The following is a 27976-nucleotide window of genomic DNA, read 5'->3' on the forward strand; positions in this document are numbered from 1 at the left end:
GCCTGGCCCACTTCCCCCACTCACACTTAACTGCCTGATCCCTGCAGGAGGCTGAGTTTGGACTTCCTTGTCTATAATGGCCTCTACAGAGTTTCCCCTTTTTTTCTGAGACTGAGCCAATAAGTGGCAGGGCAGAGGGTCAGCATCCTCTGGTCCCGCCTCCTCCCCAAGCCATAGACTTTTTCCTTGGGTAATTCTTGACGCCACAGAACAAAGCCATGAAGGGAGGGTTATCATCAAGTCTTACCATTTATTTCTTTATGGGGTTAAACAAGAGCAGAGAGGCCTCTGCCCCACAATGCAACAAAACAGAAAGCAGTACACATACAGAGACTCTCACCGAAACACAGAGGCAGGGGAAGGGCAACAACTGAATCACAGCCAGGTGAGGGAGGAAGGGACGGGGACTACTAGGAATCCAGCTTGGAGACTCAGTCATAGGAACTAGTGCAAGAAAGTCCTACTCATGAAACACAGTGTAGAAAATGGCGTAAGAAAGCTGCCCAGCTCTGCTGCCTGTGACGAAGGGCAGGGGCAGCTGGAGGGGTGGTGGAAGATCTGGGCAGTGGGGTGGATGGAGACAGTCAAATGACTTCGACGTGGAGTGAGGTGCCCCTTTCCCCTGCCACTGGGCAAGGCCCTGGGCTGGTCTGAGCCAGGGGTCTCCTGGGCACTTGGTGAGGGGGAAGAGGGGATGGGAGTCTCCAAGGGTCCATTCCCTGGGGCCCTAAGGTCCCCTTTTACTTCCCAGTCCCTCTTCCCCTCCTGAGAATGCAGGAGTTACAAGGCAGTACCTAGGGTCTCTCACATCTACAGAAGCATCTCTGGAAAGGAGCCAGCACCTCTTCCCCTCCCCAGCTGAAAAGAGCACTCTAGGGATGGGGTATGTGGCTAGGCCTGAAATGCTGAAGGCCAAACGGGGAGTGTGTGGGCAGGGCACGGGGCTGGGGGGCAGGGGAACACGCTGTGAGAAATGAGAAAACTGGCAGGGAAGGACTCCCCAGTCTCAAAAAGCCTGTTTGGGGACCCAGCTGGGGCCCTTGAATGATTCCCTCTCTACTAGTGAGGTCTCCCATTTATCCCCCAGCCAGCCAATTCCAGCTGTCCCCTCCCCCTCCCCCTCTTGGTTTTGCCTAATGCAGCTTCAGGCCCACCTCTCCCCTTAACTCACTGGCATAGCATCCTGGGACACAGGCCCTTCTGGCACCGAAAGCCACTTGGCCTGTCCCAGGAACACAGTTGTGGCTCCCTTTCTTGTCTGCTCCTGTTGGCTTGTAGATGTCCCAGGCCATGTGGCCTCCCACTCCCAGGAGAGCAGCACAAGGCTGATGGCCCACGAGGGGCTCTCCAGGCCTCTTCTCTCGTGTAGCCCTCTAGCTTGACTAAAAATTGCAAGTCTCTCGGCCAAAGGACCACAGCACATTGTCTTTATCCAGCGAGTCCTCTTGCCAGTTTCTGCACTTTCTCCAGCTAGGGGCAGGGGTGGCTAGAGTAGTCGACCCGCTACAGGGTGAGGAGAAGTCTGGTTGTTCCACAATTGGGATAGTAACCCATGGGGTCAGGGATCGGAAGGGATGAATACTCTTTGGTAGGCTGGGGACAGGGACAGTCTGGGGATGGGGGAGGCTCATCTCTGGAAAGCCCTGGGGCAACGCCACCAGGGTTTCCTTCATGGAGGCCTGGGCTAGGACGAGATGGGGGAGTCTGGGGACCCAGGCCAGGCCTGACCCTCTTGGGCTTAAGTCCCTCCTCCCCATGGAGATCAGAAATGGAAACGTCTTTGGCCCCAAGGCCAAGATCTCCAGGGCAAGAGTGGCCCTTGGGAGTGTGTGCACCTTCTGTAAGATATGGCCCTTCAGACAGCGGCAGTCTGATCACGTGCCCTCAGCCTTCTGTTTCAAGGCCCAAGAACCCAGTCCAGTGTTCTTTCCCCAGAGGGCTCCTTATGCAACCCTTTCTGATTTGGGGAGGTGTCCTCGAGCTTTCCTCAACACTGATCATCTGCCTCCCCGAAGCCAGGTGGTGACACCCCATTCAGCCATCTGTCTAAGCCCTCTGCCCACATCTCTCCTCTCCTCTCCCTCTTCCCTATCTCCACTCTCTCCCGCCATTCATTCTGCACTCCATTCCTATACCTCATTTCCTAGGGTGCTGGGGCGCAGCTTAACTGGGGCTCTGACCTAGCTGCAACTGCATATACCTCGTGTCCTAGCCTGGCCCTTCCCTGTGGCAGCCCCACATGGGACAAGGTGCGCTGGAGCAGGAGGAGGGCCACTGCGTCGTCTGCCGTTGCCTGTAGGGGTATGGGCAGGAGGGAATTAAGGATCGTGGCAACAAAAGGAATGCGGAGGGGGGAAAGAGCTTCTCCCCTCTGTGCCCCCCAACATTCCCTGCAGGGCCAAGGCTGGGTAAGAAGCCTCCTTCCCTAGGGTCAGGGCTCTCAGTGGAGGTGGGCATATCCAGCCCCCACCCCCCCTTTTTTTTGGCTCAGCCCCACAGATGGGGGCCTGGGAGGGGGGCACCGGCTGCTCCTGCCTTTCTCCCGGATGAGTTTTGCAGCTCCCTGGGGCCCTCTGGCGCTTCTGCTGGAGCTGCTTTTGGGGTGCGGGTTGGTTGGGGCAATGTGTGATTCCCCCATTTCCTCCACCCCCCACCTGGTCCTACACCTCCCATGGGAGGGATCCCCTCCCCCTCCCCCTGGGGGGGGGGTGCTGGAGCTGATGTCGGTGTGTGCTGGAGGTCTGATCGCCCTCCTTGCTGTCACTCTTCCCGAGTCAGGCCCTCATCTAGGGCAGGCAGTGCCTCCAGGCCTGGTCCCCCACCGCCCTGGCCGCTGGAGAAGGACACCATGGTATGGAGGAGCATGAGAACAAGGACGTAGAGCCGGATCCTGCTGGGGCTGAGGCGGGAGCCCCCGGAGACCGGCAGCAGGGAGGGCTTGTGGCTGAGGCGGCCTGGGGGGTCGTGGCGGGGGTGGTAGTGGTGGTACTGTTGGTGGTAGTGGTGGAAATAAGAATGGTGGAATTGCTGGTGGTGGGTTTTGGGGGCTTCAGACTCCTTTAACTTCTTCTTCTCCGACTCACAGGAGACCCACGGCACGTCACAGCACTTGGTTTCCGGCTGCTTTGGCGAAGTATCCAGCAACCCTGCCAATGGATAAGGAAGGCGGGGTGGGGTGCTAAGGGGGCTGCTGGCGATGCCTTTCTGAGAGAGGTGATCGTCAGAGCTGGGGCTGCTCTGGGAGTCCTGCCCAAGACTCTTCCCTCTGCCTCTTAGCGCCATCCCTTTCTGGACACTTATCTCCCAGGGACCCCAGACAGTTTCTCTAGGATAACTCCCTGGCCAGGCATGTTCTGGATAGAGATGGCCACCCTGCTCTCTCCCCCTGTTCCACGTTGCCCCATCCCAACCTGGGGCCTCACTACCTACTCCTGCAGCCACTAACCTTCTCCTAACCCGACTTCCCTGTTGTCCTCCCCGCTCCCACATCCCTGACCAGGTGCCTGCCCTGGGCCCCCGGCCTCCTCCCTCCTCCCAGGGCCCTGCCTTTACCTGTACAGATAAAGCCAGGGAGCCCTCCGTACACCATTTCCTCATTGTCAGGGAGGATAAAGGGGCACCGGGTCTGCACCTCCAGGCAGTATTGCTTGCAGGGCACCCAGCGCTGGCATTCCTGCTGGGTCACGCTGAAGTATTCTGAGCACAGCCAGGCCTTGTAGACAGCCTGTGAGGAGAGGAAAGAGCATCAGCCCAGGCGCCAGCCCCTTCCCGCCTCAGAGGAAAGGGATGAGGAGGTGTGTACCTGTACTCTACTGGGGGAGGGTATGGTGTGCTCACCAACACAACCCCAGGATCCAGGGGATAGGGAAGAAGGGTCTGGGTCAAGACCACTACCTCCTACCCTAAAATCTCCCATTTCATAGCCAGAACTCCTGAGTCCCCAATCTGCAGTCATCCAAGACTTTGAATTTGTTCACTGGTAAAATCATAAAATGACTCCTATATCAGAGCTGGAAGAGGCCTTACCAATCATCCTATCCAACCATACCATCTTATAGCTGGTCCCGAGAGATGTCCTGACTTGTCTGAGGTCACCTACATTGAGGTAAATTTCACTTCCATTCCATTCAGCAAACATGCTTTTAAATTTCTAAACTCAAGAAAAGAGATGGAGAAAATAACCTTTGCTCTACCTCATTAGGGTGTTGTGTGGCTCAAATAATATGACACATATGAAAATGTTTTGTAAATTCTATAGTGCAATACAAATGCGAGGGGTTATTTTTAATAAAAACAAGAATCTGCCTTACCAAGCATCACATGTGTCTTCAAGCTCTACTTAATCCATGCTCTGTCCTGTTGGTGTCTACCCTGGAGTGGAGCAGACACATTTCATTTGGAAACTTGGCTTGGCTGTGTCACTTGATGGGTATACTTCCTGCCCCTCGTCTAGCCCCACTCCTACCAGGCACTGAGTCCTAGCTCAAAAAGGCTCCCTGCTCTATACTCTTTGGCTATCATCAAGACCAGAGTTCCTCAACGGCGACACTACTGACATCTTGAACTGGATGATTCTAGTGGGGGCTGTCCTGTGCATTGTAGAATACTGAACAGCATTCCTTGCCTCTATCCAGTAGTTGCCAGTTGCATCCTCCCCCTCCCCACTGTGACAACCAAAAATGTCTCTGGCCATTGCCAAATGTCCCCTGGGGGGCGTGGGGGGTGGGTAGCAAAATCATCTCCCACTGAGAACCACTGATCTAACTCCTTGCTACTGAAAGTGTGGACCTGGACCAGCAGCATCACCATCACCTAGGAGCTTATGAAAAGTGCAGAATCCCAGGCCTTGCCCTAGACCTGACAAGTCACACCTGCATTTTAACATGATGCCCAGAGCCCTGCCCACATCGAGTCCTCATATCTTCAAGGGCACCTTCTCACAGTTGCTCCTTGTAGCAATGGTTCTCCGACTTCAGTGTGCCTCAGAATCCCCTGGGACACTTATTACATAGGCAGATGGCCCCCTCTTATTCAGCTTCAAGAGGACTGAGCTGGGCTCAGGAATCTGCCTTTGAAACAAGGGTCCAGGTCATTCTGCTACCAGAGGCTTTTCAACCACACTCTGAGCGACGTGGTCAGAACTTCTTACACAGATTTTAAACATTTACACTCAAATACAAATAACTCCACCGTGAACATGGACTTTGGCAATGTAGCCCCACACTGGCCTTTTCCAAAGCAGGGGCAGGGGCGTGGTGATGGGTGGTAGTGGTGGGTGGTAGTGGGTTGTGGTGCAAGTTACCTTCTGAGGAACACAGCTTTGATATCTCACTGGCCTCTCAAATTTAACATGCTTGAAATCTTAAAATTCAGTTCTTGTTTTTTTATTCCAAATCTGCCCACACCCCTGACTCTTGACCACCTCAGTTAAGTGCCACGACCATCCACCTGGGTATTCAAGCCAGAAACAGCGTCAGCCATCACGCCTCTCTTTGCCGGCATCCCCACACGCAGTCCATCAGCAAGGCATGCCAATTCTCCCTCTACTTCCACGACGCTGTGCAGGCCACTGGCATCTGTCACCTGGACAACAGTCTGCTATGTGCCCTCCTCACCTCCACTCTTGCTCTTTCCAGTCCACTATTTACACAGGAGTAAGAACGATCTCAAAATGACATTCGATCACGTTACTCCCTTGCTTCAAACCCTTCAGTGCATTTAGAATAAAACCCCAACTTTTGACCATAGACTTCAAACCCCTGCATTACTTGGCCCTTGTCTGTCTCTCCAACCTCATTTTCTACCTCTCCCTCCGGCTCATCATGTTCCACACGCTGAGGTTTTCTTTCTTTTCCTTGAATATACCCTACTTCTTCCCACCTTGGGGCCTTGGCACACACTCGTCTCCACACCCCCTGCCTCCCCCCCCGCCCCAACTTTTGGCCTGGCTAGGTCCTTCTCAACTTTGAAGCCTCCGTTCAAAAGTCACCTCCTCAGAGAGGGTCTCCCTGACCACTCTAGCTAGAGAATGCCCCCTCATGATCCTTTGCCTTAACTGTTTCCTCACCACAAGTATCAGTTTATCTGCATCCTTGTTTTATTTTTCTCTGTGATGCATGAAAGCAGACGTGGGTCCGTCTTATTGACCACTGTGTACTCAGCACAATATATGTAAAACAACAAGTCTGTTTGTGGAATGAACCAGACAAGTAAATGAGGACATGTCCCTCCTCTCAGAAAACTTCCTGTTTCCTGGATAGACAGATCTAACTTGAAACCATGGCACATCTTCTATACTATAAGAGAAGTTAAACCACTGGCCATTGGAGGGAAGAAAACAGAAAAGCCAGGAAAGATTTCAGTGAGGGGATAAGAGTTGAGGTGGGACTCAAAGTAGGACTTTTGATGGGATGGGCAGAGATGAGACAAAAGGGCATTCTGGATGGAGGCAACAGCTTAAGCAAAGGTACAGACGTGAGCGCACGCACAGTGGGCTGAAAGATCGCGGAACAGTTTCGTATGAATGAAGCGCAATGGATACCAATCTCCCGTGGATGGACACTGAAGTTATTTCCAGGTTTTCACTATCACAAACCATGCTTCGGTGAATAGGTCTCTATGCACCTCTCTTGAACACCTGTGTTAAATTTTATTTATATAAACTCTTAAGAGAGTGAAATTATTGGGATAAAAGGTATGTGCAATGGAGTAAGAAGGGAGTGGAAGGGGTGGAAAGGAACAAGCAAAGGTAAGAGGCAGGGGAAGAGGGAGCTGTAGGGGTATGAGAGGGGCTCAGGGGTTGGAGAGAGTGGCAGTGGGGTCTGAGGGCACAAGGGAGGAGGGGAGGAAGAGAGAGAGGGTAAGAAAGAGTAGGCAGTTGGAGGGTGAGAAATGGTGGTAACAGCGGAGGTAGGAAAAAACAGGGCTGGGGAGGAAGCAGGGGAATAAGAGATGGAGGGTATAAGGGAGGTAAAGGCGTGCAGTGGGGGTGAGAGAAGATGAAGGGTAAGAAAGAGCAGGGGATAACAGGGTGGGGGACAGGAGAGGTGGAAGAGGGGCTGTGAAGAGGGGCAGTAAGAAAGAGGAGGGTTTATGAGCCAGCAGGGGAATAAAGGTGGGTGAGGAAAATGGGAGCAGAGGAACGTCGAGGTAAGAAAAAGAGGGATAAGAGAGCAGAAGGAGAGGGGGAAGAAAGAAAGAAGACAGGAAACAAAAGGAAATCCCTAATGCTAAGGGCCCCAGTCCCTCAGAGACCGCCCCCCCCATCTGGTGGGTCCCAGAGTGCCAAGAGGAGGCTCTGTCCACAGCCTCTGCCCCAATCTCTGCAGCCAGGACCCAGAGTCCACCTCCACCCTCACCTCAAACTGTGTGGAACAGCCCACTCCTCCACCGCTGGGTTCAGAGGCCCCTGCGGGATTCTCCCTGGGCTCTTCCAGTTCAATATTCCTGCTCCCAAGTGAGGCGGCTGCAGTGGACGGCCAGCCCTCTCAGGCAACTTCAATTAGCCTAACAGCAGGCACTGGTGGCCAGACACTCCCCACCTCTGCTCTGGGAGAGAGGGAGGGAGTTGAAGGAGGCAGGGTGAGGAGAGGGGTGGCCTGACAGTGGGAGGGAGGCCCTTCTCCTTAGTTAGACGACCCTCCCTCAAGCCCCACGCCCCAGAGTCACCATGGCAACAAGTGGGTGAGCAGATTGCCTGAGGAGGACACCAGGCCTGTGGGTGGCAAGGGAGAACAGGCAAGAAACTAGTGAGGGGAATGAGGAAGAAGAGTGACAAGGGGCTGAGAGATAATCCAATTCCTTGGCCCCGCAGATGGCCAGCTGAGGTCATTGCTGGTCCATGTGCTTTAAAAGGGGCCAGGGTCCTTCTCAGACGAAAAGTCTGGCTCTCAGGGCTACCACCTGGACAGCAAGCCTGCTGAGTCTCTGCTGGCCTCTTCCCTAGGCGGGCCTAAGTCACTTGCCCCATCTCATCAGTGTTAGGACTGAGCCAGAGGGGACTGGGTTGCTTGGGCAGTTGCAGGGGTCCTGGGCACTCATCCACAAGGACGAGAGCCAGGAGAGCCAGGTTCGGAGAGCTGTGGGGCTGGCTGGAGGTGGCGTATGCAGGGCGAAGGAAGAAATGTCTCAGAATCAGACAACAGTCAGTTGGGAGACCCTTGGAGATCTTTTGCTCTAGTTTCTCAATTCTGGCTGCATATTAGAAGCACTCAGAGAGTCTTTTAAAAATGTTCCTGCTTGGCCCACATTGCATTCCAGACCAAGTCAGCCAGAATCCTTCTGGGTGACGCCCATACACCTAGAGGTTTTCAAAACCCCCCAGGTAATTTTAATATGCAGAGAACTTAGCCCTGCTTCATTTTTTCGCTGAGGAAACTGAGGCCCAGAAAAGGGGGGAAGGACTCTACAGTCACATAGAATAGTGGCAGAAGGAGGAACCTGAAACCCAGTTTCTTGACTCGAACCCCAGGGTTCTTCCTACTGGACCATCCTACCACTGACTGCATTCCAAACTCAGGGGGCAGGATACAGGGGCCTGGGGAGGGGAGGAGAGCTGAGGAGAACCTGGCCTGCTCTAGGCTCTCAGGCTCTTCAAACTCCAGCCCTGGCAGGAAAGACTTCTTCAACATGCCCTGTCCTCTGAGCTTAACCATCCTGGACCCTCAAGGTAGCAGCAGATGATGGGTGGGGTGGGAAGCCTTGACCTGGCAGGGCCCTCCTTTCCCTACAGAACCCCCTTCCCCACCTGCGGCAGGCCACCGCTGGGCTCAATCAAGTTCTGGCTGCTACAGCCAAGTTGCTATGGGAACTGGGAAGGGAAGGAAGCGGGGAGTAACTAGAGGGAACACCAATTAACCCAAAAAGGAAGCCGAGAAGGCTATCCCACCCCTCCTCCCGGCTGGGCTGTTAAACCGCTCTTGAAATGGGAGCGGATGAGATGAGGGGGATCCCCACCCATCCTGGGCTCTGCAGCTGCCAGTTTAGCGAGGAGGAGGTGGACCTGGAGAGCCTTACCTTCCTGCTCCCTGGCTTGAGGCCTGGCCAGGGCATTCTCGTCCCTATGCTCCTCTGGGAAGAAACATGTGACTTCTCCTGGCCCCCAGGGTGCTACGGGAATGCACACAAATGTGTGCGTACAAACACAGCCCACAGCCAAGTCTCAGGGCCTGAGGGTTTAGAAAGAGGTGGCCATCCTGGACTCCTTGTTTTGGGGGCTGGAAAACCCTCCAGAGAGGAGAGCTTCAGTTCCTGCCAACCAGGAAGTCGGCAGTTTCTTTCTTGGATTCCAACTTGCTTCCCTCCCTAGGGCCCGTTTCCCCATCCAAATCATCCCTACAGACCTTCTCTTCATCGCTGCTTGTTTTCCTAATGCACCCCAGGGACACCTGGCCAGGAGCTGCAGCTGCAGAGACTGTGGAGGCAGAGTGGCAACCTGGGCTGGGCTTGGGACTAAAACCCACTGTCCACAGCACACAAGTAACCACCCTGCCTCTAGATTTTACCTAGGTGGAAACTGAGGCCCAGAAAAGGGATTTGGTTCAGCCAAGTCAGAAACATGCAAGAAATCAACTATAAAGCCAGGATTAGAAGGGAGGTACTCTGATAACTAATCTGATGTTTCTTTGCGCTGTATTCATCAACACACCTAGCATTGCGTGAAGGATCTCCTTGGGCAGGTCGGAAAAGAGCCACGTGCTCCTATTCCTGATTCTGGGCTTTCAGAGAGTTGGATCAGAACAGAGTAAGGTCAAAGTCAATCTCTCCAACCCAGCGGAGGGGGCTCATGGACATAGCTCTGGGAGTAGTTCCTTGGGATTGGCAGAGTCAGACTGAGATAAGAGGCATTACGGGGCAAATGCAGGTGGATGACATGGCTTTACTTAAGTGACTGTAAAAATAAGCAACAGCTTTCCTGCTGCTGGGAATGAGCAGTTGTGAGTCAGAGTGGCCTGGCCTGGTGTGGAGGAAAGGCGGGGGAGATGGCTAGAAAGGTGGATAAGGACCCAGAGCCACTGCAGTTCCAGAGGGTCCAGTCACCTCCAAGCCTCTTAGGCCACCTTCTCCAAGGCCAGGGGCTTCCTGGTTAGTGGAGAAGTGGTGTCCCTAGTGCAAGGGTAGCTCTCTGAAGGAGCCTAGATGACCCATATCAATCAGACGAACAGAGGACTCAGGTTAACGACCACTCCAGAATGGAAAGGACTGTGAGAATCATAACTCCACCTCCTGTTGTTGGAATTTCCACTCCAATGTCACTGCCACAAGCTATCCAGCTGCTGACTGTAAGCCTGTTGTCACAGGGCGCACACTCTCTCCTAGGGCAGCCCACATCTTCAGACAAGTCTTGCAGTTAAAGTTCTTTCTCCTTTTGAGCTGAGCTAATGCCTCTCTGTGGCATTACTCATTGCTCCTACTAGCTCTTTTAGGACCATAAACTTCCTGTCCCCATGCCAGCCCTGCAGGAGGTATTTGTAAACTTCCCTGAATCAAGTCAGGTCTTCCCATTCATTTTTTCCTGCAATGATCACTTTCTGAATATGTTCAAGTGCCTGGCACTGTGCTGGGGAAGTACAGATGACAGAGATAGGGAAGACAAAGATTGCTATCTTTAAGGAGCAGGAGAGACATCAATCATTAGAAGTCACTGTGATAAGTAGTATGTACTTGGTACAGTGATCGCATAAAGGGCTGAAGCACAGGAAAATATCTCCATGCGGGAAAGGCTAGAGCTGGGGCTTGGAAAAAATGGGTAGAATTTCACTGGGTGGAATAGGGCAGGAATAAGTGCACTTAAAGCAAAGGAATAAGCAGGTATAAAGGCCTGGAGGTGTGAAATAGTGCCAGATTCAGATACTGTCGGTAGTTTAGCATAGTCAGAGGGTACAAAGGAGGCCATGATGGGGGATGAGGCTGTGGAGGAAGGCCACGCCCATAATATGATATGTTCTGGATGCTGAGGAGGAGCCAGGCTTCAGCCTATAGGCAATGGACAGCCTTTAGTGGATTTTAAATAACTGCTTTTTAAAAGATTGCTTATCACTTCTGTGACTAACTTTTCAGACTTACGTTCTGCAAGTGTGGATGATGGAGCATAGGCACCAAGACTGGAGGTAGGGAGACCAGTTAGGAGACTATTGCAACCATCTGAGCGAGAGATGATGGGGACCTCAACTGAGGCAGTAGCAGCAGAATTAAGAAATGGAGAGAAGGGGAGAGAGATATGAGAAGAGACAACAAGGAGGTAGAATCAACAGGTTAAAGTAGGGATGTGGGGATTGAGGGTGAGGAAGGGGGCCAGGATGGCTACCAGGTTTCTGGCTTGGGTGGCAGGATGAAGAGTAGTTTAATTCATTATGGAAGAGGAACCAGGAGGCGGAGTAGATTTGGGGGTGAGGAAGATGAATTCAGTTTTTGGTCACGCTGACTTTGAAACATGGGTCAATATGTACTAGGCTAGGTAGAAATGTCAAGGATGCAGTTGGACATGAGGGTCTGAGCTCGGAAGGAGGGTCTGGGCTACAGATAAAGGTTTGGGAGTCATCAAGGGTTAAGGAGTTAAATCATTAGGAACATAGTGGACTATACTTTCCCACACCCTCTGAAATTAGGCATGGCCATAAGACTTACTTTGGCCAATGAAATGTGAGTTGAAGTAAACATGGATCACTTCTGGGAAGAAGCTTTAAGACCTGGAGTATGCTTTGCCACATTCTCTTCCCTCTGCTGCTGACTGTGGAAGTGGTGTTCAAATGGACCTTTTACTAGCCTGGGTCTCTTGGTGACTGTCATGAGCAGATGCTCCCTGCTGACATGTTTTAGACATGTATTATGAGCAAGAAATAACTATTTGTTGTGTTAAGCCTCTGATATCTGGGAACTGTTTGCTACTACAGCGCAACCTAGCTGACTCTGACTGATAAAGCAATAGCAGAAGCCAAGGAAGTAGAGGATATTGCCTAGGGAGAATTAACACAGAGAAAAAGACCAACAGTGGATCCCTGGAAAACATGAACATTTAAGGGGCAGGTAGAAGAAGGGAACCTGAGGAAGATGGGGGAATGGTTTAAGAGCTCGGAGAAGAAACAGGAGAGAGTGGCATTCTATAAGTTAGGGGAAGAGAGTTTCAAAGGATAAGAGTGCTCAGCAGATGAAGACATGCTGGCAGTCTCATCATGGTGAGAGCAGTTTCAGTGGAGCAGTGGGGGCAGAAACCAAAGTGAAGCCAATTTAAAAGGGAATGTGAGAGAAGAAAAATGGAGAGAGCTATGTGTAGACTACTCTTCCGAGAAGCCAAACCAGTTTTTTAATTATTTTGGGGGATGTGGTTTCCAGTTCTCTGTTCTGTCCTGGTTGTTCATATTCAGACAAGTTCCTATTTTTCTATGTCCCTTGCAACTGAATGCAACCCCCAGAAAGAGTTTATCAACACAGAGTCAAATAGAAGTATCAGCCCTCCTATCCTAGAAGCGCTGTTTCTGTTAATGCAGCCTAAGACCACATTTGCTCTCTGGGAGACTGTACTGTATTCTTCTGGTAATTCAGTGGAGATGGAGAGGGGAAGTTCTGCGTGGTGTGTGGGATCAAAGACAAAGCCTAGATCAAAGTCCCTGGAAGGAGCTCAAGCCTTCTGGCAAGATATGTGAATGAATTAAACATCCTTGAGACTGTAGGCTCCCTGAAGACAGGGATTGTGTCTTACTTATCTGTGTGTTTCCCTCAGGACTTCACATGGAACTAGGTATACAGAAGAGATGTCTGCTGAGTACTTGAAATCCAAGTACTTGAAAACCAAGCTTCTAGCAACTAGCCCAGACTGGAGTAAGGTAGAGATCTCCAAGAAAAGGGTAAAAGTAATGGGTTATGTAATGTGTTGCATGAATTTTACAGCTTTGATGGAGAAATTGGGGACGTGTTAGCAAAAACAAAACAAAACAAAAAACATAGAAAACTGAGCCAATAGAAAAAAAGAGGCAATTACTAACTCCAGAAAACAAATTGGCCAAGGAAGAAAATGTAATCACAGTATTCTACACGACTCAGCTGTGAACAATATTTATAATCCTAATAATGTAAATATGGAATACTGTTAAAACCAGAAATTGTGATATGACAATATTGGATATATGAGGGAAGTGTGCCTATGGTGCTGCTGATAGTAAGAGAGCTAAATCCCACTCTAAAAAAAATAAAAAGTCAGTACATATTTAAATCAGAAAAAAAAATCAAGAGTATTGGTATCTCATTTAGAGATGTGGAGGTAAATATCAGAAGAAACAGCTAAGAGGTTCAGAAGTATTTGACTGAAGAGTGAGGCTTAGCGTTGGTGCAGAGGGCTTCTGTTTTAATTATGAGCATTGAGATCTATATTTATCATTTAAAAGATATTACGTTATATATAATTTAAAAGACATAAATGTTACAAGAACATATATCTATAGGTGGGCTATATATACATATGTGTATATATGTATATGTGTGTATCTTTGTGTGCACAAAGATATTTCAAACAGAAAAGTCAAGAAATAGCAGTATTGGCACACCATTAAAAATGTTGACGATAAATATCAGAAGAAAAAGCCAAGCGAGTTTCAAGTGTTTGACTCTGAAGAGTGACTAGATATACATGTAGCTTATGTCTTTTAAAATTATGAACATATATTACTTTGATAAAATGAAAATAAAATAAATATATAAACTGATATGCAGCCATGACCCTCAAAAACAACAAAACAAATTCCCCAAGACTCGACCTGACCAACTTAGCCAGATGCAGCCACAAAACCCCAGGCCCTACTGCCCAGTCGTGGATCATCTACTCCCTCACCACTGTCTGGGCCATGGGCTTGGGCCAGCAAGCTTAACACACCATTGGGATTAATGAGTGGTCCCACAGCCAAAGAGAAGAACTAATATGAGAGGAGGGGAACTTTGGGGGCCTCTGTGCCCAATAGCTGTGCAGGCCACCCACCACAGAAATGGTGCCAAGGTGACACTGACAATCATAGCTTCATTTGAGCTGCACACAAATGTGTTCAGCATAAAATCTCACTGCCCCCTCCCAGGTATGCCTGCCTGCTACACACTGCTAGTCCTGGGCCCAGGCCCAGGCAGAAATCTCCAGCTTCCTGCAGGGATCATTGTGAAACCAGCTCCTTGCCCCTACCTTACTTCCATCCCCAAACACAGTACCTTGCTAACCAGATGAGAGGCTGCGGAGTACAGAGACCTAATAAAAGGACTTGTCAGTTGTGCTTGGTCTCTGGGGGGGAGGTAAATCAAGGCTTTGGAGTCCTTCCATCTCTGGCTCTTCCCTCCCCTACCTGAGCATGTCTCTGCACTCTCACTGATTAGAATCTTTCCAGCTGCCTTTTGGCTCCTAATCTTCCATCTCCACACCAGACACTTCACCTCCTGCTCCCAAATTACCTTTCCCTTTTCCTAAGGGAAAGTGTTGTCAATCTCAATTGAGTATTAAGCAGTCATTTAGATTAAACACATCTAATTAAGCTGAGAATAATAATAGCTACCATTTATTAAGTGCTTACTATACACCAGGCTCTGTTCTAAGAAACTGACATTTATTAACTCACTGAATCCTCACAACCACCCCCTGAGATGGAGACATATTTACAGGTGATGACAGGAAGGCCCAGAGTTAAAATAGCTTGTCCAAGGCCACACAGCCAACAATAATAATGGTCGGTACCATTTCTTGAGCACTTTCCATCTCACAGGCACTGTGCTCTTAAGAGATTAGCATGTTATATGTCATTGAGGGCTCATAATGACGCTATTTCTTTTTTTTTCTGTTTTTTTTTAAGAACTTTTATTGAGATATAATTGACATATTTAAAGTGTACAATTTGATATTTTTTTCTTATTAGCAATGTATATATGGCAATCCCAATCTCCCAATTCATCCCACCCCAACCCCCCCCCAGCCCACTTTCCCCCCTTGATGTCCATATGTTTGTTCTCTACATCTGTGTCTCTATTTCTGCCTTGCAAACCAGTTGATCTGTACCATTTTTCTATATTCCGCATATATGCATTAATATACAATATTTATTTTTCTCTTTCTGACTTACTTCACTCTGTATGACAGACTCTAGGTCCATCCATGTCTCTGCAAATGTCCCAATTTTGTTCCTTTTTACAGCTGAGTAATATTCCATTGTATATATGTACCACATCTTCTTTATCCATTCATCTGTTGATGGACATTTAGGTTGCTTCCATGACCTGGCTATTGTAAATAGTGCTGCAGCGAACATTGGGGTGCATGTGTCTTTTTGAATTATGGTTTTCTCTGGGTATATGCCCAGGAGTGGGATTACTGGGTCATATGGTAATTCTATTTTTAGTATTTCAAGGAACCTCCATACTGTTCTCCATAGTGGCTGTATCAATTTACATTCCCACCAACAGTGCAAGAGGGTTCCCTTTTCTCCACACCCTCTCCAGCCACAATGATCCTATTTCTTAGTTCTGAATTCAAAGAAAGTGAGGTTCCAAGAGAGATGAAAGGTCTCAACAACTGTTTTATGGAGAGAACAGATTTAAAGCTGGAACTTGAAGTCAAGTTTACCTGGACTTCAGTTCCCAAGATCTTATACACCATATTGCCCCTCAGACAGTCCCTCCATTTCACTATCACCACTGAAGTAATTAGCTTGTTACTCAAACAAATCTTTTTGATGGAATTTCAGGTCAAGTTGGGGAGAGATTTCTAGGATTGGATGGGAGAGTGATTTTCTTTAAAATCAGTGTATTCAGCTCATTCTCAATATGAGTAAAGTTTTCTTTGTAAGGGAGGGTGGGGGGAAGGACATTTGGGTACTACGGGCTACAAATGACCATTTCTATTCCCCCATCAAAGCACTCCCTTTCCTCTTTCCTCTAAATGTATGCATGTGCACATGTGTGTGAGCACAAACACACATGCACCCTGGGAATGTTGAAAAGAGGCAACTGTTCCTTCTCTAATCTTTGGCAACTGGTGATGGGAAGGCAGCTGTCTCCTTGAAGAAAGGTCTTCTTGCCTTTGGACATGAGTTCCCCTATCCCAGGTCTTGTCATATAGGGGCTCCTGGAACTGCCTTTCCCTAGAAGACTCCAATACCAGAGTCTATTCCTCCAGAAAGGTTTCAGGGCAGCCACACACCCTACCTAATTGCTCCTTCTCCCCAGCTTGCTCCATAAATGTTCTTCATTGAAAAGCCTTTGCTCCAGTCAGGTGGAGAGTTAGCTAGAGCTGGATTCAGATTTTGGCTCTGCCACTAACTGGTTGTATGAACTTGGACAAATCATCTGTAAGGAGGTAGGGACTCAGTCATTAATTTGCTATGTGACTGTAAGCAAAGCATTCTCCCTCTCTGAGTCTCAACTTGGATCCAAGAAGATGGTCCCTAGGGACGCAGCATGTACGGGGAGAAGGCAGGGTCAAACATCTTTAACCTCAAAAGGTCCTGTGGTCAAACCCCAGGTCTGCTCTCACTAGTTATGAAACTTCAAACAAGTTACTTAAATTCCCTGATCTATACTGTCCTCATCTGCAAAATGGAGATAATAAAAGCACATAGCCTTAACCTTTCTGTAAATGATGTCTGTAAAGCAACTAGCACAAAGCTTTCTTTACCCGTAGTAAAATTATACTGGTACAGACTGAGTACCCCGGATTTGACCTGGATTTAAATCCCAGCTCCAACTTTTACTAGCTGGATGACCTTGAGCTAGTTACTTAACCCCTCAGAGTCTGTCTTCTCCTAAGTAAAATGGGAATAATATATATGCACTTCACAAGACAGATGAAAGAATTAAGTGAGATAAAGTATATAAAAAGTGCCTGGGATAGTTCCTTTCCTTCCCATGCTCTCCTTTCAGCTCTAAGATTCAAATAATAAATGGAAAAACAAACCAGCCACAAACATAATCAGAAAAAAATCATTAAAACATATAAAAGAGTACATACAAATCAATAATAAAAACATAAGACACGAACAGACAATTCACAAAACAGGCAATACAAACGGCCCATAAACAAGAAAAAGAAGTGTTTGACCTAAGGGATGCAAATTACAAGCCAATGCTATAACATTTTTCAGTTCCAAATTAGTAAAGTTTAAAAAAATACGATAATCAATACTGGACAAGGGTGGTAAGTTAGTCTCACATTTTTGGCGAGGGTATAAACTAGCATCAGCCTTCTGATTCTAGTAAGAAGTAAAGAAATTTCATAAGACAGAAATTTCTATGTCAAATGCTTTAGAAAGGTTAATACTCTTTGATTCTATAAGACTAGTCCCAAATGTTCATCCTGCAGAATTAATGTATATGTTTCCATTTGTATGCAAAACATGGGAAAGAAAAAGTCATTTTGTGTGCAAATGTTGATGTAAGCTCAGAGAGGGATGGAAGGATACACACCAAATTGTTAACATCAGTGACCTCAGGGCAGTGGGACTGAGAGGGGAGGGAACAGGAAGATTACTAAATGTTTTCTTTATAAACCTCTGTATTGTTAGATTTGGTACAATGAAGATGTATTATTTTGTGATTTGAGCAACGGCAGAGTAGAGAAATAAGAAAAAAATGACTGAGATACTATTTATTAGAAAAAGGAATCATAGATCTGACAAAGATTTATGGACGAAGATATCCATCACAGTATTATTTGTAATAGCAAAAGTTGAAAGTAAATATCTAACAATAGGAGTCTACGGTAAATAAACTGCACTAAATTCACGGGATGGAGTATTGTACGCTCATCAAGAATGATGTTTGTAGGAATTCCCTGGTTGTCCAGTGGTTAGAACTCCATACTTTCACTGCTGAGGGCCTGGGTTTAATCCCTGATAGGGGAACTAATCCCATAAGCTGTGCGGTATAGCCAAAAAAAAAAAAAAAGAACGAGGTTTGTGAATATTTAATCCACACAGAAAGACACTCAGTATAACTTTAGCAATATGCAGGGTAAAAAACCTGGATGATTTCAACTATGTAAAAATATATAGTCACATCTATTAGGATGGCTATTATCAAAAAAAAAAGGAAAACAATAAATGTTGATGAGGACATGCAGAAATTGGAACCCTTGTGCATTGCTCGTAAGAATGTAAAATGGTGCAGCACTGTAGAAAACAGCATGGAGGTTCCTCAAAAAGTTAAATATAGAATTACCACGTGAGCCAGCAAATCCATATTTGGGTATATAACCAAAACAACTGAAAGCAGGGGTTCAAAAGATACTTGTATACCAATGTTCATAATAACATTATTCACAATAGCCAAAAGGTGGAAGGAAATGAAAATACAGGTCCACACAAAAACTTGTCTATGAATGTTCATAGCAGCTTTATTCATAATTGTCCAGAAATGGAACCAACCCAAGTGTCCATAGAGATGAATGAATTTAAAAAAATGTGGTACATCCAGACAATGGAATATTATTCAACCATAAAAAAGAATGAAGTACTGATACACACCACAATAGGGAGGAACCTTGAAAACATTACTTTAAATGAAATAAGCCAGACACAGAAGGACAAAAAGTGTATGATTTCACTTACATGAATTACCTACAATAGTCAAATGGTCTAGATGGGAAGGTCTAGATGGGAAGTTAGGGGTTAGGGTAACCTAACAGAGGCTACCAGGGGCTGGGGGGAGGGAGGAATGGAGAGTTATTGTTTAGTGGATAAAGAGTTTCTGTTTAGGAGAATAAAAACATTTTAGAAATGAATAGTGGAGATGGTTGTACAACATTGCAAATATACTTAATGCCACTGAATTGTACACCTAAAAATGGTTACAATGGTAAATTTGATGTTGTGTATATTTTACCACAATAAAAAACTATGCCACAAAAAGACATATTAGGAGGAAATACACTATAACATTAAGAGCATCTCTGGGACCTTTTTCCTGTTATATTTCTATTTTCCAAAATTTCTCAAAGACCATTTTTATTGGCAATTGGAAAAAAAGGTATTTTTAAAAGATTCTGAGACTATAATAGTTCTGAAGGATTAACCTGGTTGGAAGTCTTAGTTGAGTTTAACACTAAGCAGATATGCTCACCTTTCACAGATCAGCCAAGTAGCCATGCTATCTGCCGGAAACCAAATACAAAGGCAGGAAACAATAACACCCACCACCACCACACATCCTTCTCCAGGCAGAGCTTGGTGAGTTGGCACTTCCTTCTACTTCCAAGAGAAGCCTAGCCATCCCAGGCCAGGGCTCACCGAAACCCTGGCATGGGAATTGAGTGTCCAAAGCCCAGGCCAGGCCTCCACAGGCTCTGAGGTGACAAGGTCTCAGCATTTCCCCTCCCAGCTCTCCCAGCAGGTACTGGGTGGGGCTCAGGCCTGCACTAGGCCTGTCTGGGGGACCTACTCCTCTCCTACCCTGGATGATCCTTCCAGCAGATTGGAGCTGAGAATATAACAGATACCTTCCCTCCAGACAAGAGGAGACTGGCTCCTCCCATCTCCTTGGCAGAGCCTGTAGAAAAAGGAGGGAGCAAACACCTCCCTTCCTCATGCCCATCCTCTATCACAATCCCAAGAGGATAAACACTAGTGATTATCACTGGGGCTCGAGGACAAGAGACTGGGGTATTGAACAAAGAGGATGTTGGTGGGTCCCCACTTTGGATCTAAGCCATTCCAGGGGGTCCCTACAAGTTGCCAGTAGGTGCTGCTGGACTTCCCTTGCAGTCGGTCAGCTTCTCACTCCAGCCTCTCAAGAGCCAGCTGGGCACTGTCTCTGACAGCTGGAGGAGTTTATTAAGATTTTCTTTATACACGTGTGCACTGGGGAAAGAACAGACAGACCTAGGTTTGTATGGCAGTCCTCGCATCTTTTAGCTATATGGCCTGGATGGGTCACTCTCCCTTGCTGAACCTCAGTTGTTGCATTTGTAAAAAGGGGATAACAAGAGTACCTGCCTGCTAGGATGACTGTCAGGATTAAATGAGTTCACGGACACACATAAAGCCACTGGCATCTCCCAGGCACTTGAAAGCTGGCAGTTTTCTTTTCCCCTTTCCCTTTCTTCTTTGGCACCAGCCTGCCTTCGCCTTCTGCCCCAGAGACTTGTGGCTCAGGTTCCAGCTCCTTTTTCCAGAATCCATTCAAACAGGAGCTTTGTCCCTGGCAGCTCCTGTCGCTCCATAGTAACTCCTTCCTTCTCCAGGGCCAGCTACAACTCACCTGGTGTCCTTGCTCTCCCCTCTAAGCACCTGCCTGGCTCGAGGTATCAGAAATTCAGTCTTTTCTGAGCCCCCCCATCTGCCCAGGAAGAAAAGTCTGGTCCAGCATCCCTGCACACACCTTGGTCTGCATGCTGTAACCACAGGAACACAACATACCTATTCCCCAGAGGCCTCCCGGGCCAGCAGTGGAGAATGGTGCTCCTGGAGGCCCACATTTGTCTAAACCCCCTCAGAAGCTGCCCCGGCTCTCCAGCAAACACTTGCAGCTGGAATCCACATGTGGCTGAGACGTGAGCTGGGGGCAGAGGGTGGGGGGAGGGCAGGTCTAATGCCCAGTCTGCAGGGGCACACAGTAGGTAAACAGCCTCACAGGGTGGGAACATAAAAGAACTGCCCTGAGGGAGAAGTTTTTCTAGGGCAAACGCCCACCCTCGAGCCTAAGGTGTCATCCTACATATGCACCCACACACCTAAGGGTGGGTGTGCCCTCTCCTTGAGACACTGATGCCTAGGGAGGAGACCAACATGCACCCACATGGCTTAGAGACACCCTCTCGTGCTTGTGATGCGTTCGGAGATCCCTGACTCTCCTTTAATCTCAGCCCCACCCACCGTCTTCCCTTTCCTCACCCTCACCTCCAATGTGTTCAGCAGACTCTTCCAGCCAGACCATGAGACTGGGTGGGAAGCTGCTGGGCTCCCTTCCTCCACCTAATTCCCTCTCGCCCCCACCTTCAGGAGATACCAGTTTATCCTTCCTGGAGGTTCCCGTTGCTATGGTGACTATAGTAGTCAGGCACCAGCCTGTGGGAAGGATGGGAAGTCGCCATGAAGAAGACTGTGTGTCTGTGTGTGTGTCTGTGTGTCCAAGCATGTGTGCATGCATGCATGTACATGTCCACCCCGAGTGGGGAGGAGAGAAGGCAGGAAGGAGTAAAAAAAGCAGAGAGGGAGAAAGGGGACAAGAGAAGAGGGGACCAGAAGATGAAAGGGGGCAGGAGGAGGGATGGGGATCAGAGAGGCAAAGTATGAGTGGGGTGTGAGGGATGCGAGGGGTGAGGGGGCACGGAAGTGACAAGGGCAAGAGGTGCAGTGCCAGGAGGGGGGATAGGTGATGAGGCCAGAAGAGGGTCAGGACATGGGGCAAAGGTTGGGGGAGTGTGAGGCAGAGGTGAGAGATGAGGGGAGTGGAGCAGGATGGGAGAAGGGAGAGTGCTGGCCCTTAGACGGGGAGCAAGGAGGGGATGGGGGAAGGGAGGGGTGGGAGTAGGTGGGGATAACTGTAGGGAGAAGTGGGGGTTGGAGGAGTGTAGGTGTGGGGGTAAGGATTAGAGAGTGAGGTGTGGATGTGGTTTGGGAAGGGTCTAGGGTACACTTCTAGTAGAAGGTTGGGAAGGTTGTGGGGTCATTGGTATGCGGGTGGCGGGTGTTGGTTGTGGGTCAAAACTGGGAGCAACATGGGGATTAGGAGTGGGGTGGGTCAGGATAGGGGTTAGGGGGTCCAGAGAGGTGTGGGCAGCACTTGCCACTCCCACATTTAAGCCCCTATATCCTGTCTGAGCCACAAACATTGCCTTTTCCCTGTCTCCGGTCCTTCCCAGAAGCCCGGTGCTCACGTTTGCAGCCAAGGAGCTTCCGTGGATCTGGATGCCTCTCCTCAGGGGAGGCTTTGCCATAATTCCCAGGAGGCTGCTTCTGGACCGCCTCCCCCTTCCTCCATCCCCAGACTTGGACTAGGGTACCCTCTCTGCCCGCAAGAACCCTGGGTCAGGGAGGCTGTCTGTGGGGCACTGCTCCCTGGCTGCAAGCTTGGGTGATAACAGGGACCACCTGCCAACTTGGGGCTCCTGCCCTTTGCCCAGTGCCCCGAGCTTCCTGCTCTCAGCACCAGTGTTAGCCTGGGAGTCCCGCTTGGCAGGAAAGCTGCAGCAGGTGGGAGGAGAGAGGAAGGCAGCGAGGCAGAAACAGCTGCCAGCCGGAGTGGAGGAAGAGCAGGGCTCCAAAGGGTATGGGCAGAAGGCGGGGTGCTGGCTCTGGCAGCCCCCTCCCCGTGTGTGGGTGTCAGGCCTCCTTGCCTGGCCCTGCCCATCCAATGCTGCTGCTGAGGCAGCAGGCTCTGCTCACGGGCCTGAATTCTGAGCTGACGCAGACCTCAGAGGTCGGCTGGTCCAACCTGCCCTATAACGCGGGGTCAGAGTCATCTCCACAGCATTTCCTCCAGGGGTCTGCCTGAATCAGGCTACACCCTTCCCCTGGCAGAGGGAACTCACCTCCTCTCAAGGCACTCTGTTCCCTCTCTGGAAGGAAAAAACTGTTAACTGAACAACTCTGACATGCCAGGCCTAGGTACTGTGCAGCCTTCTCATTAATAATGAGCTCATAGGGCTATTCTGATGAATTAGCTCCATTCTACAGATGAGAAAAGTGAGGCTGAGAGAGCCGAAGTCCCTAGCTCAAGGTCACACAGGTAATGCATAAAAGAGCTGTATTTGAACCCAGGACTTTCTAACCGTGAAGTCCTTCTGTGGTTAAGCAGGACACGCTTCTTTTACACCCTGACAACTCTTCTGAGGTCTGAAGTTGGAGACCACATCCTCCTGAGTCTCCTCTTCTTCAGGTGAAACAGCTCCTTCAACTCTGTCCAAGAGAACTTTGGTTTTAGCCTCCTCTTAACCTGCTCAGTGTAAGACCCAGAACCAAATACACCATATGCCAGGTGGGTGTGGACCAGTCCAGAAGAGAATAGAACTATCATATCCTTCCTTGGCACTAACCATTATGGTTGTAGCCCCATGGCTAGTGAGAGAGCTAAGAACTGGCCTTTTCTCGGGCTTCTATTCCCTCTGGATCAGAGCTATGAGAGAAGAGGCCAGGGTTTTGTTCCCATCTCCACCACTGCCCCGTCTCCCCCCCCCCCCGCCATCAGACTATCCTGAATTTAGAGTAGCGAAGGGGCAGAGGTGGAGGAAGAGGCAATCAGAACCAGCCGGGGCCTGGCAGGGTTGGGAGATGGAGAGGGCTAGGGGAGTGGGGGGGTGGCCCAGTGACTGTAGGCAGGGCCAGGAGGGCCAAGCAGAGCAGGGGGCAAGGGCTGAGGGGATGCATGCACAGGGAGGTAAGGGAGAGGTGCAGCGTGGAGCTGGGGGTTGGGAGAGGCCAGGGTGGGGATGGGCATCGGCCTGCCTAAGTTATCATCGCCCTGCTGTGCGAGAGGAAGTCAGTCGCACATTAAGGAAATGTTGCAGCTGGTACTAAATTGGGAGGTGTCACAGGCAGCAGTGAGGACAGGTATGATGCGTGGGGCCCTGTGTGGCCCAAAACAGGGGCAGATATTGCAAAGGGAAAGAACAGGGTTTCTGGGGCTGCCCGGGAAAGATCTGAGACACTCGGGACAGGCCCCCGGGGATGGGGTCACCTGGCCCTGGAGCAAAGGCTCCAGGTTTGGTTTCCAGCAGCAGAGGAAGGCTCCTCCCCCTGGCCTGGGGCTGTGGGCTCTCCACCCTGGAGAAGCGTGGAGGATGAGGCACTAATATTTAGTGCCGGATTATCTCCAAGGGATCCCATTTGGGGGAGGGGCTGGACAGAAGGGCTTGAAGCTGGGGGGCAGGCTTGGGGAGCTACGAAAAAGGCCTGGGATAGAGGTGGGGTGCTGGGGTGAAGAGAGGGGGGCTGCAGGAAGGAGGAAAGCAGGGCTGTCTTTTCCTGTAGGGTCCATAATACAGCTGGGATCGAGAGGCCTGTGAGTGTAGGCCTCAGTGGAGGGAGAGCATGTTGAAGAGGGTGGGAAAGATAGGAAGAAAGCTGTGGAGCTGGCACTGCCCTTCTCCCGGCACAGCAGGCAGCAAGAGAGCAGGCGGAGTTCACTTGAGAGGGAGAGAGAGTGTGTGTGAAAGCAACAAGGAGACAAAGGAGAGCAGGGAGGGCCCTGGCCATGGCAAACCTGATGAGAGGCCATGGCCAAAGTGTGAGCTTAGCACCGACGCCATGCGGGTTAGAGGCCTGGCACTCCTGCTCGTTAGCCAAGTGGCCTCTGGGCAAACTGCTTGAGCTCCCTGCACCTCAGTATCCCCATCTGTAAAATGGGGCTAATGATGCTGGTATTACCAGCCTCCCTGGGCAGTTATGATCTCATAATATACTTGAGAGAGGCCACAAACCCTAAGCAAGACATCACCGTCAGGTGTTCTATTATTCTTACAAAATACTATCAGCTACCTCTTGCCATGTCAATCTCACAAAAGACTCAGGATATGGGCAGAGCCAGGATTATTATCCTTGTTTTACTAATGAGGAAACGAAAGCTTAGAGAAGTGAACTGATGTGCCCAAGGTCACACTACGAACAAGTGGTAGAGATGATCGGGCCTCCTGAATCCAAGAGATCAGTTGTCTTTCTCCTCCATCAAACTGCTTGGTAAAAATAATCAACATGAGGGATTATTATTTAGTGCCGGATTAGACAGAGCTTGAAGCCAACTATGACCTGGAGAAAAACCCACAGGAAAGTTGTGGCGTGGTCTCTCTTTCATCCTTTGTGGGAAGGATGAAATTGTGGGAAAGAAAAAGTCAGGGCCACGGGGTTGGAGGGAAGGCCACAAAAGACAGACGACCTTTATTCTGTCTGCTAGTGGCCTGAGTCTCTCTGCTCACACTGACATCAAGGGTATGTGTCTCTATCTCTATATGACAAAATGTGTCCTTTTTCATGTGACAGTACTTCTGCCTGTGTGTCTCTGACATCCTGGGGAGATGTGCATGTGTACGATACCGTGTCTCCTTCTGTGGCACTGTTTGTGGGTGTGACGACCCCTCTCTATCTCTGTGTGCCTTTGCCCCAGGTGGTGCTGGTGCTGTTTGACAGTGTGTGTGTGTGTGTGTGTCTGTCTGTCTGTACACCTTTAAGAAGTGGAATATCTCATTTGGTAGTGTGAGTGAGGCAGTGAGTCAGCTGAGGCTGAGGGAGGCGGGAGGGAGACTGCTAGGTTACGAGAACAGGAAAAAGGAGAATGAGAAAGTGAAGTCAGGAGCAAGGAGCTACCCCTTTCCTCCCCAACCCCCTGCCCAAATCCCTAAGGAGCCCACCAAGAGCGTGGAACCATGCCGAAGTCTGCAGGGGTCACGTCAGATGGAAAGGGGTACTTTCTGCCCCTCCCCAAAGCCTTGAAGGGAGACAAGCTAGGCTAGGAGGCAACTGTCTCCCTTTCCAGCTCTTAGCCCCCAGCTCAAGAATGGGTAAGGCCAGCACCGCACCTGGTCTCCTCTTCACTTGACCCTTTGACCTTGCTGTTCTCTTTCCTCTCAGAGGCAGGCCACCTGGCCAGGCTGCACGAACAAAGCAGTAGCACCATGTCCCAAATGTTTACAGCCCCCATACACCCACTGTCCAGAACGACTGTGCTCAGGGTCAAGAAGTTTCTCAATACTCAGCTCTGCCCTAGGCAGGCCCATTCTGCAGGGGCCTTGCCTCTCCTCTGGATGCCCGTCCCCAGCAGCCAGAAAGCTATCTTTCCCTCCACTGCCACCCCAGGGCGCTGGGAAGGCACTGGGACTTTTGTAATGCACCAGCCTCCAGTGGCCCTCCCACAAGATGCTGTGCCCTGCTCCCAGCTCCTTCTCTTATCAGGGGAGAGGAGCTGGCAGGTTCCCTCCTTGGGAGAAAACAGGCACCCTGGGGCTCCACCTGCCTCCGACCAGCCACCTCAGGTCATTTAAGGTCAACAGTGTGCTGTGCCCCTCAACCAAGCACCCCTCCCCTCACCCACTGGCAGGGGCCAAAGGGTGAGGGTTAGGTTGCCAAATATTCTTCCCCCCACCTTTGGCCTTCCCCCTGCACCAGCCAGTCCCAGGACTTTCCATTCCAGCCCAGGAAAGGAAAGGAAAAGGGTACTGCTGGCTGAGCATGAGGGCTGGGGGAACCAGAGCCTTCTTTCCATCCCTTTGCCGACCGACCGGGTGGGGGGGGGGGCGGACCCCTCCCTCCTCATGCAGGGGGCGGGGCGCGAGAAAGCCCCTGTCCGATGGTGCCCAAAGCCAGAATTAACAGAAGTTGGCCAGGTGGTTACCTGACATGAATCCCTGAGGCCCCTTCTCCCGGGAGGATCCCAAGGTGGCACTACCCGTGGCCAACTGAGAACAGTGGGGGTTGTGGGGGGAGGTGAGGCGGGTAGAGGGGGGAACCTCCTTTTTTCTTCCGGTCCCACCGCCACCGCTCCCGCCACCGAAGTGGCAGCCGTTGTAGCCGCGGACGCCAATCCCTACCTTACAGCCTTTCGTGCAGGACCGGATTGAGTACTCTTCTGCCTGTAAGTATTTATGCAGCACGAGGTCGAACTCGTCATATTTTTCCTGAGCATGTCGGTCGAGCCGCTGGTACGCCTCGATACAGTTGCTACACACCTCCCAGGCCCCGGAGCCCGGGCTAGCCACCACGGCCAGCAGGTCCCCCAGCAGGGCGTCCAGGCTGCAGTCCAGGCTGTCGGGGCGGTCCATGCCCAGCAGCAAGTCCCAGACCGTGTAGGTGTCGCAAAAGGAAAGAGTGAAGTTCCGAAAGTGGCCTTTGAGCAAGTTTTTTTTGGCGGTGGGGAACTCGGCCGGGGCACGGGAAGGGGAGTTGGGGGGCCGCAGAGGGGGCGCTGGGGTGGTCGGTTCGAAAAGTCTCTGCAAAGATTGCAATTTGGTGCAAGCTGCGTCCAGCCCCGTGGGTTCTGGGACGCCGCCGCAGTCCGGCCCAGGACTGGCGGCGGGGGCGGCTTTGGTCAGGTTGCTGTATCGCGGGCCGCAGGTGCCCGGGGGTGCGCTGGGCTGGCCAGGCGGCGGCGGCGGCGGCAGGGGCAGCACCGCGCGAGGAGGCACCGGCTGCCGCTCCCGGCCGGCCCCCCAGGGCGGCCGCATGGCGCTGCTCAGCTCCCTGGCCCGGGGCCGGGCCCCCGCGCACAGCCACAGATGGTCAGCGAGCAGCACGGTGAAGAAGAGCAGGGACGCCAGGGACAGTCGCCATCGCTGCGCCCGCTCGGAGTCGGCGCAAGGTTTGTCGCTCGGCCTAGGAGCCCAGCAGCAGCAGCAGCAGCAGATCGTCAGCGCGGCGGCGTCTCTCCCGGGCCACATCCAAGCGCCCCTGAACATATTTCAGGGGGGTCCGGGCTGGAGGGCGCAGGCGGGCGCGAGGCCGGACGGCCGTCTCGGGCAGGCGGGCGGACAAGCCGGCTGCGCACCGCTCCACGCTCCTCGGCGCCGTCCAGGCTCTACCTCGGGGGTTTCATGGCGAGGCAGGCAGGCAGGCCGGCCGGCCCGGGGCCCCACTCAGGCCGGAGTGGCGGGGCGCTCTCGCGCCGTCACCGCGCCCCTCCCGCGCTCCCTCGCTCGCCGCCCGGGCGCGGCCGCCCGGCCCGCTAGGCGCTGCCCGGCGTCCCGGCGGGGGGCGGTGCGGGGCACTGGGGCGGTGGCGGCTGCGGCGGCGGCGCCGCACTCCTCATAGTGTCGGGCCCCTCAGCTGCCCTGAGCTCAGCGCCACTCCACTCCGCGCCGGCGGCAGCCCGGCTAGCACTCCGCTCTGGCCGTCTCGGCTCGGCGCAGCTCTGCGCCCCTCAGCGCCGCCGTGCGGGCCCGGCCGCCGCGCTTCGCTCCGCTCGCTCGCCCCGCGCCGCGCCGCGCCGCTCAGCTCCCGCCCGCCCGCCGGCCGCCCGCTCCGCGCCGCTCCCTGCCTCGCACGCGCCCTTCTAGGCCCGCCGGCCGGCCCGCTGCCCGGCCCTTCGGGCTTCGCTC

At 51.1% G+C, this 27976-nt stretch overlaps 1 protein-coding gene across 1 annotated transcript; it reads right to left on the reverse strand.

Annotated features, from left to right (window-relative positions):
* Nucleotides 1-242: 242 nt before the first annotated feature.
* NALF2 (NALCN channel auxiliary factor 2) lies at nt 243-27922 on the reverse strand. The gene is made up of 3 exons (XM_057719313.1): nt 26474-27922; nt 3553-3724; nt 243-3146 (listed from the first exon to the last, which is right to left on the reverse strand). The coding sequence occupies exons 1-3, from the start codon at nt 27335-27337 to the stop codon at nt 2761-2763; spliced, it is 1422 nt and encodes a 473-aa protein (XP_057575296.1). The 5' UTR covers nt 27338-27922; the 3' UTR covers nt 243-2760.
* Between the last annotated feature and the right edge of the window lie 54 nt (nt 27923-27976).

The sequence above is a fragment of the Hippopotamus amphibius genome, chromosome X (assembly GCF_030028045.1).
Source record: "Hippopotamus amphibius kiboko isolate mHipAmp2 chromosome X, mHipAmp2.hap2, whole genome shotgun sequence".
Lineage (NCBI taxonomy): Eukaryota > Metazoa > Chordata > Mammalia > Artiodactyla > Hippopotamidae > Hippopotamus > Hippopotamus amphibius.

Bases quoted from the DNA above. Each gene is read 5' to 3' on its own strand.
- NALF2 (XM_057719313.1), bottom strand. From the start codon at position 27,337: ATGTTCAGGGGCGCTTGGATGTGGCCCGGGAGAGACGCCGCCGCGCTG. The intron at 3,725-26,473 runs GTAGGGATTGGC...CTCTCCTCACAG, and splicing joins CCTGCACGAAAGGCTGTAAG to GCTGTCTACAAGGCCTGGCT. The intron at 3,147-3,552 runs GTAAAGGCAGGG...ATCCATTGGCAG, and splicing joins CCCTGGCTTTATCTGTACAG to GGTTGCTGGATACTTCGCCA.